Below are 8,727 nucleotides of genomic sequence, written 5' to 3'. Positions count from 1 at the left end.
AACGGAGCAGGAGATTAGAAAATGATTTGTAAAACTCTGCAGTTAAACCCTCTGTGCCGGGAGATTTATTGGCCTTAAGTGCAGAAATGGAATTAGAAACTTCCTCCACCATCAGAGGGCTGTCACAATGACTCCTATCGTCCACATCAATAGTTTTTAGGTTTTTAATATTATTGAGAAATAGTGTTGAAACGTCCTCATCATATTTTGAGTTGTACAGTTTAGCATAGAATTTGGCACAAAAATTTGCCTAGGAGACAATGCCATTAATATTTAGTTGATGAATAGAGTTTGTTTTTGATGTTTTTCAAGCCTGAAAAAGGAAGCAGAATTTTGTTCTCCCTCCTCCAGCCACCTCTTCCTGGATCTTACAAAAGCACCCGCAGCCTTGCGTCGGTATAAACCGTCCAATCTATTTTGAAGGTCTAGTAAAATCTTCCTCTGAGGTTTGCTGATCACTTCTTCCTCAATTTAGTCATTTGACTCCCATATCTTCTCAAGAATCCTTTAGTAAGGAATTATTTAACTTCAAATAGGAGAATTTGTAAGGTATATTATCCAGTGTAAGCATTTGGATGTTAATGTGAATTGCTCCTGCAACAGGATCCTGGATCCTGTTGCGCCAAGTAAAGAGTCTATCATCTGGAAATTTTTCTCTCCAAATATCCACAACATTACATTTCCCCATGAAATTTGTAAAGTTTGTACTGTATGAAGACTGCTGCCCTGGAGGCCATCTATCAACCATATTACCTAAAGCGATGTTAAAGTCTCCACCAATGAAGAGGATTGAGTTTGTGTATTTGGAGAGCCAGAAGATAATTCTTTCCTCCAAGGAGTCAAGTAATTTATCATTTTCAGTTTTATTATTGTAACCATATATATTGACTGTAATGAAGGTACTGTTATTGTGTCTCATTATTGAGCAGAGGTAGTGTCCTGAGTTGTGTCAGAGTGTAACTCATCTCCAGAGAAGTGGTAATAATACAAAAATAATAAAATACTAGGCAGCATAGCAGAGAATTTATTAAGATGATTTACTAGGTACAAATGCAAGAAAAGGTGATTTCCTTATCTAAGTATGTTCTAAGTAGGTATGACATGAAGTGTTTAACAAATTTCTTACACAAATATTATAGAAATCTGTCAAAAACTTGTTTACAACTAAACGTTATACTGTTATTTCTTAGGCAGACAACAAAGTGGGTTCATGTTTTTTTACCCACATTTGAGTGGGCACACAGGACTTCTCTGAGGATACAATTCAACCCCTGAAACTAAATAAAATAAATAAAATAACAAATCTGACACGCTTATTTGCAAAACTGAATCTGAAAATTCACAGATAACAATGGTTATTTTGTAGCATTACAAATCATCATTTTGAGAGCTTGTGCACAGTGGTGGATTAACCACTACAGAACCATTAAAACGTTATTTTATTAATTACCAATACTGTGGTTTAATCCATAAACTGGGCGGTGTAAGAAATTTGCTAAGCACTGTATTTATTGAAGATTTAAGCTTGTGTTCATTTTAAAAGCACAAAAAAAATAAATTGTAATAACAATAAAAAATATCACTCAAAATTAATAGCACAGATTGTAAAGCAAGAAGAGCCGAAAAATAACCGATGCTAAGATGGGCTCTTTACAACGAAACCCCTGCTGCTTCACTCTGTGGTGCGTCACTTCTTCCGGAAACCTCTGTTGTGATTGATAGCCTGGAGAAGCCTTGTGCGCATCGTCCTCTCGACTGGGTATCTCCTGTAGATGGGCAGTAACAACAGGAAATGGCAGGTAAGCGATTCAGGCAAATGGCGTTCAGAAGCATCGGGCAGCACAGCCACTGTCATCTTGATGCTCTCCATTCCCAGGAAGGGTACGCGATCACTGCCTGTGAGAAACACTGAGGACGAAAGAAAATAACAGAGGATAAGTGAAAAATGGAATCTGAAATGTTACACAAATTTTTGGCAGGACATCAAGAAACACATGTCAAGTAAGCCAAAACTGATAGACGTAAATGGAAATGACAGCAAGCCTAATGATGAAATACTTACAAAGGAACTTTTTCTTTTCCTCTGCTTTCAGGCTCTCAAACACCTCCCAGAACACCACTATATTTGGATGCTCATCATGGTATTCGCCTTCATAAAATGTGTTCTGTTTGGGAACATAAAAATAAGGACATATATGAAATATGTGTATCATTTACATTTTTTTAATCCCACTGGCACCAGACTAGGTGTCAGTGGTGTCACTGCTAATTTCATAAGCAGAGTGCAAGCTTTAAATTTAATTCCTGATTTATGTTACGTTGCAAGTGTGCACACAGTCAGCTATTCTTTTTGTATTCTTTTGGTCAAACTGAACTATGGTGACACATATGGTTCAGGTGTTTTAGGGAATTCATAGCATAGCGTGCTAAACTATCCTGCATTGGCAAGGAAAATTACTCATTCAGAATATGGTGAATTAAAAAACAAAACAAATCAGATTATGAATAAAAATCTTAGCATCAATATTGGATCTCTTCAAGTTTATATCTCTTTACCTTCTTGAACACCTCCCAGTCGTAGTTTTCTTGGCCCACCATCACTGCTTGCAGCTCCTCTGGCTGGAAGAAGTCCACCACGTCCATGTTGCACACTTTGAAAAACCCTCTCTTGAACTCGTCAAACACTCTCTCCACTGATTTGTTGAAGACGTAGTTCACAAAGGCAGCTACGTATTCTTTCCTATTGATGAAAAAAAACCATTTAAAAGTATATAAGTACTGATTTATAGTGTTGGCAACATCCCAGCCAGTGTAATGGCATGTTGCAACTATAAAGAAGGGAGCACAGCGTGGATGTAGCTGTTAGATGGCAGAGAAGGAGTGCTGCGTAGACTGTTTATACACACCTGTTTGACCCGGTGACAAGTTTTCCTGGTTCATTTGGATCAAGCTCAACTGTCTCACCAGCCCAGGACACCTACCACAGATAATCACTCTGTCAGGTGAAGAAAGTGTGAAAGAAAAACAGACACGAAACACATGATTTAGTAAACTTACAGTGAAAGTAGTGTCCAGCGTTTGAACAACATCAGGGGTGTAGTCCTCTAAGATGATCCTCCAAGACCTAAAGGCACAAAAGCACTGATGAATGTTTTGATACTGTTGTTAGCACTATTTTCAGTGTATTTGAGGTTAAACGCACGGGAAATATCTATGTATCAATAAACTTCTTTTGTCATGTCATGTGAGAAAGAACGCGTTTCACTTGTGTGTTTTTAAGTCTGTCTTACTCTGCCAGCACAGGGTCAAACTCCTTCATGTCGTCCGGCGTAGGTTTGACCCTGAGCAGCTTCTTGAACAGAGCTTGTGGGAAGCGCAGGTGGATAATGTTGTGGTTGTAGAGAGCCAGGCCACACAGAACGCCAAACAGGAAGTAAGTCTTCTCCTCTACTTTTGGCTGTTTGGTCGGTGAATAAAAAGAAATTGTGATACAGAAAAATCAATTTTAAATCTGAAATTGATCATATATCTATATCTCTCTATATTTATTTATTTATTTATTTTTTTAAATGTGCTGCTTTATTTTTTTAAGCAGCACATAGATTATTAATGTAGGTTTTTTCCCATAATTGGTCTTACCTTGGGAGGGAACCAGGCCACAGTCTGGCTCTCATTATATATGAACCTTTTAGATTTTGGAGCCATCAGCTCATCAAACACATGCAGGAAAAAGTCCCTTTTGTTGACATTTGTTATCTTCCTGTCCTCCACAAACAGCACCTAGGACAGAAAAAAAAAATCATGTTTCTGTTCGTTTCTGCAACTCGTGAGTTTATAGAGCAGTTTATTTAATCCCATGTCCATTCTCTTCTGCTTATCGATATCGAATTACTAAAGTAATTTTATGGGCATTCATCTAAACACTTGGGTCCTCTTTTACACTTTAACGAAACACTGCTGGCCAACAGTGCTAACCCTAGCTCTAGCAATCTAGTAAAAGTAAAGTTTCATATTTACTAAAAGCTCCCTTTGGAATGCACAGTGGTCGGCTGCACTGAGCTGTCTGAAGGTGTCCTCGACCAGGTGAGATCGCCTCAGGGTTAGCTGGAAGACTGGGGCAGGTGGAGAGTCTGGGGCGTGCGGTTGATGGGGCACCAAAGCTGCTTGATGAGCGAGTTGATGCACATTCTGTAAGTGCAAAAAAACCCAATTAGAAGGAAATCTGCTAAAAGATAGAAATCAGTTCCTGTGTAATTGCAGATGGTTAAAAAGGGTGAAATCTGAATCCACGTTCTACCTTCACTGTGGCTGCACAGAAGTTAAATACGGCCACTTTGTGAAGCAGGGTCAAAAGGAATGGGTAGCGACAGAAGATGGCAGGTGTGTTCACGTCATCCTTTAAGACAATCAGTCATTTAATAATGAATATCAGCAGTCTGACAGAAAGTGAAATCCATACTGGACAAATGGACACATTGTTTATTTGAAGCACTTGAGTTTACTGTACTGTTTGTTTTTACCTCCTCTTTGGAGAATTGCCACCAAAGCATGATGTCAGTGTCAAGCTGCACAGCATTTGTAATTTCTTCTACATAAAAGGTGCTCAGTGGGACTTTGTAGGACTTTCCAGCTTTGTTTGCCTGGAAAAAAAAATTTTTTTTATCAAGAAAACAGCAACAATATTGTCATTTGTTAACGTTTTTTTAACAGTTTTTCTATCCCAGGATTAAGACTTTCAATTATTAGAACTGATATTTTACTAACAAGAGATTGCAGTTGATCTGTTAATTGAAATCAATATTTCATAATTATACCCAAAATCTAACGGTCATTAAAAAAACAGAAGTAAAGCACACAGCACTGACTTTGTATAGCAGCTTGAGGGCTTCCAGGATAAATTTGACTTCTGGGTTGTGTGTTTGTAAGAGGCCATTCTTTAGCATGAAGGCGAGAGCCTTTTTGAAGACCATGATGTGCTTCATCAGTATCGAGGGGGACAGTGAGCTCCACCACTTTTCTGCAGAACACACAAAAATCATACAAAGAAATATTAAGTTTACACTGCATAAATTGGATTTCTAACATCTCCAAAACTATTATTTAGCAATAAAAAATAACTTATTATACAAACTGAAGAGATTTTAATACAAAACAGTGTCTTACATTGAATAAATACTTTTAAAGTTATCACAGTAAACTCGATCATTATACTGGGCTAAAGCAATTTATTAGACCGCCTGTCATATGTTGTTACTTTTTATGCATATAAACCAAATTTAACATTCAGCTACTAAAACATTCTAGGAATGAAAGTAAATAACTATATTTGGCATCTCATTAAAAAAAACCTACAACTAATGCTGTTTCATTAAATGCTAAATTTGAAAATTCATGGATAACAACAGTACTTACATTTTAACATTAAAAAAATTGTTTGAATTAAAGAGTTTAAAGAGTAAATATCAATAGTGTTAATTAGTGTTAATTTAAAGCGGCGGTCCCCAACCCCTGGGCCATGGACCGTTAACAGCCCGTGAGTCGTTTGGTACCCGGCCGCGAGAGTTGAGGCTCGGGTGTGAAATTTATGGTTTTCATCATTAACTGTGTTTCCCTGGGTCTTTTCCCCATGTGTTATGAATAAATTTTATTTTTTGGGGTAGCAGGCCACACAGAAAAAAAATTAATAACTTACATTATTTTACTTTTTTTCTAATCTGACTGAACAGTGTGAAGCAGGGTTTTCTGCAGTTACAGCTACCAAAACAAAATTGCGGAGCAGACTGAGCATAAGCAACACACTTCGGGTGTCATTACCCCCCATTACTCCCAGGTGGGACCATCTCGTATCAGCCGTATCATTTTATTTTGTATTTATCCGCAACACCTTAAAGGCCAGTCCATGAAAATATTGTCTGACATTAAACTGGTCCGTGGCACAAAAAAGGTTGGGGACCACTGATTTAAAGCATTTACAGCATAAACCTGACAACGAGTGGTTGACTAACAAGCTTGTTCTCCAATCTTGTGACAAAAGTCATTTACTTAATGTTTCCAGAGTCTTGTCCGACATCTCTGCTATAGTGATGGCCACAGATGGAACTGTATTCATGACATTAGAGTCCTCTTGAAGAAGCGGGCAGGTCAGAAGAATCAGGATGATCTCTGGAGATTTTAATGCAGTTCTTGACAGGTAAAGCAAGTCGCACAGAGGGACCAAGTTTACCTGCATGGAAAGGAGACCTACTGTATGAGATCACAAGTTTAAAAAAAAGTCGTCATATCTCAAATTGTTTAAAGAATGTTCTTAACTGATTGTTTGATCCACTGTCTTGTGAACAGCTGGTCGAAAGCTCGGCTAGCGGCCTCCAGGTCCACGGTTAAGTCGCCTGCTTCCAGTGGAAACCCACTGATATCAAACAGAGGTGAGCGGCAGCACCAACCAGTCAACCCTTAAATCTTACATTTCTAGATTAAACCCGACCCAGACAAAACCATCAGTGAAGGACTTACTTGGCTTTTGTGAAACTTGCAACAAGACTTGAACTTGTCAGGAACATCGATCCTATTTCTCTGTCGCAAAGAGAAAGAAACATCAGCAGAGACTGAGACAGTGAAGATCTTGAACATATATTTAATATAACTAATATTAAAACTGCAGTCACATAAATCTAAAAATCCCAGAATGATGATGAATTACCTTTTTGCCTCCACATTACTATGCTCCATCATCAGCCATTCTTGGAGTTTTGTCTCATCAAGACGTCCGGTTATCTGTTTGTGAACAGAGTTCTTAAAATAAAAGAGAGAAGAAGTGAGCAGGCAGAGTGACGTGTTTTCTGTGAGCAGTTAAAGCTGTAGGTGTTTGATTACCTCTGCAGGTGAAGAGTAAGCAAAGTTTGTGTTCCACCCAGCAGCTATTTTCAAGTCTGCTTAAACAAAAATCAAACAATTTCATCTAAATATTCAAAATTTATAAAGCACATAAATTTAATTTACATTCGAGATTCTGAACTATTAATCCTACTAGCAACATCTAACACGCATACATACCACTGGGCATGGCTGCTGCATCGTCAGTGGTCCATGGAAACTGAACCAGAGTGGGAGTCAGACTGCCACCATTGTGCCCATTTCCAGTTTGACCTTTAGCTCCACTGCCAAAAGCCCAGAGCTGACCAGAAGAGCCCAAAACCAGAGTGTGATGCCTGGCAGACCAAAAACAGTCCATGGAGTGGGTATTAAATAGCACTCAAACTGCTTCATCAAACACACCTCATCCACCCAGGCACTTTTCTCTATGCTTAAGTGCGTCCTAGCTAACATTGACAATACAACACAACGGGGATCTTTAGCACACAGACTGTGAGACGCTATAAATGATCATGATGGTAGCCATGGTGGTGCTTATATTAAAAACAAAACATCCCGGTTTTTACCTGCCACATGCAATCTGGGAAGCAGGACCATCCACACCTGCAACCAGTTTGGGCTTCACTTCATTAGCAGAGGTGCTGTGACCGAGCTGACCTTGGCTTCCGTCTCCAAAAGTGTAAACTTTACCGTCCTGCAAAGCAAAACAACCGTAGCTTTTACTTTGTTAATCAATGGTTGGAGTCACCTGGATGAACCAATGAAGTCAAACCTTTGTCAGCACAGCAGAGTGTGACTCTCCACAGCTTATGAAGGAGACACTTAGAGGTCTGAGCGCAGGCACCATACAGATGTTGAACCTGCCTGTTAAAGCAGAAACAGATAAAAAGTAGTGTGTTTTATTTCAAATCATGCCACACACATATACACTAAGTTTATGAGTCACTAACTTGCTCTACCTTTCTCATCCACCCTGTTAACCCCGAGCTGACCACATTTATTGGCCCCACAGCAGTACACCAGGTCTGCGAGGGTAAGGAACAGACTGTGGGTCCCTCCTGCTGCAATCTGGGTTACCGCTACTCCAGCCAAAGCACAAATTATGACGGGTGTATCCTGCATCGGCACCTCCTTCCCCAGGCCCAGCTGACCATGACTGTTTAAACCCCACGAGAAGACATCGCCTCCTGGAGAGAGGTGAAAAGTGTTTTTAAAATGTTCAATTAACAAACAAATCATTAATTTAGTTTATCACATTATTATTCCTCAACCACCACAGAATATTTTACTTAGATTAGAAGTAGAATAAATAGGATGCATGGATACGTTATATAAGTGAGAATTATGTAAATCAAATTAGAAATTCAGGCGCAGTTATGGCCTTTTAATTGATATACTGCTGGATAAAGTGCTGGAGTTTAAATGGACTGACTCTCTTTGCCAAATGAGCCTCTGGCCAATGAAATATCTTCAAATACTGTCAGGTACGTGAAAGAATATACGTCACACTTTTAGGGCAAGCTGGGTTTACAATACGGATAAAGACACTTTAAAAAAGGAAAAATTCATCATCAGTCATGTGTGGGGAAAACTGTTATCGCCCTTGTTCCATATGAACACACAAAGTTGTGTCTTACCTTTAGTCAGGGCCAGGGAATGGGAGTTTCCACAAGCAACTTGAATTATCGGTATGGGCAGTGGGATAGGCACCTTGCTGCATGATGATGGACAACAATTCGTAAAAATGTGGCAAAAAGCTTTGAACAATTGAGTGATAATTGTGCATATTATTCATGTGTCACCAGTGTTGGGACTAACGCGTTATTAAGTAACGCGTTACAGTAACTACGTTATTAT

The 8,727-nt window shown here is 39.0% G+C and overlaps 1 protein-coding gene across 2 annotated transcripts in view; it reads right to left on the bottom strand.

Moving 5' to 3' along the window:
- Positions 1 to 1,010: 1,010 nt before the first annotated feature.
- Positions 1,011 to 8,727, bottom strand: part of LOC102204326 (probable E3 ubiquitin-protein ligase HERC6) — a 10,562-nt gene continuing 2,845 nt past the window's right edge. The window contains exons 3-23 of one of the 2 annotated variants that reach the window (XM_005720751.1): positions 8,508 to 8,584; positions 7,830 to 8,057; positions 7,643 to 7,734; positions 7,437 to 7,564; positions 7,051 to 7,205; positions 6,871 to 6,929; positions 6,698 to 6,789; positions 6,511 to 6,570; positions 6,310 to 6,406; positions 6,043 to 6,223; positions 4,866 to 5,017; positions 4,521 to 4,640; positions 4,298 to 4,396; positions 4,018 to 4,188; positions 3,640 to 3,780; positions 3,291 to 3,457; positions 3,058 to 3,124; positions 2,907 to 2,977; positions 2,557 to 2,740; positions 2,063 to 2,165; positions 1,011 to 1,908 (exon numbers count right to left, since the gene is read on the bottom strand). In XM_005720751.1, coding sequence (XP_005720808.1) covers positions 1,688 to 1,908; positions 2,063 to 2,165; positions 2,557 to 2,740; positions 2,907 to 2,977; positions 3,058 to 3,124; positions 3,291 to 3,457; positions 3,640 to 3,780; positions 4,018 to 4,188; positions 4,298 to 4,396; positions 4,521 to 4,640; positions 4,866 to 5,017; positions 6,043 to 6,223; positions 6,310 to 6,406; positions 6,511 to 6,570; positions 6,698 to 6,789; positions 6,871 to 6,929; positions 7,051 to 7,205; positions 7,437 to 7,564; positions 7,643 to 7,734; positions 7,830 to 8,057; positions 8,508 to 8,584 — 2,665 coding nt within the window. In that variant the 3' untranslated portion in view covers positions 1,011 to 1,687. The remainder of the gene's footprint in view (positions 1,909 to 2,062; positions 2,166 to 2,556; positions 2,741 to 2,906; positions 2,978 to 3,057; positions 3,125 to 3,290; positions 3,458 to 3,639; positions 3,781 to 4,017; positions 4,189 to 4,297; positions 4,397 to 4,520; positions 4,641 to 4,865; positions 5,018 to 6,042; positions 6,224 to 6,309; positions 6,407 to 6,510; positions 6,571 to 6,697; positions 6,790 to 6,870; positions 6,930 to 7,050; positions 7,206 to 7,436; positions 7,565 to 7,642; positions 7,735 to 7,829; positions 8,058 to 8,507; positions 8,585 to 8,727) is intronic. The other variant, XM_005720752.1, reaches the window with a different exon arrangement.

This window comes from Pundamilia nyererei, unplaced genomic scaffold (assembly GCF_000239375.1).
Source record: "Pundamilia nyererei isolate P.nyererei 1_Seehausen unplaced genomic scaffold, PunNye1.0 scaffold00003, whole genome shotgun sequence".
Classification (NCBI taxonomy): Eukaryota; Metazoa; Chordata; class Actinopteri; order Cichliformes; family Cichlidae; genus Pundamilia; species Pundamilia nyererei.
Note: the sequence above shows the minus strand (reverse complement) of the source record. Positions and strands in the feature narration are given on the sequence as shown.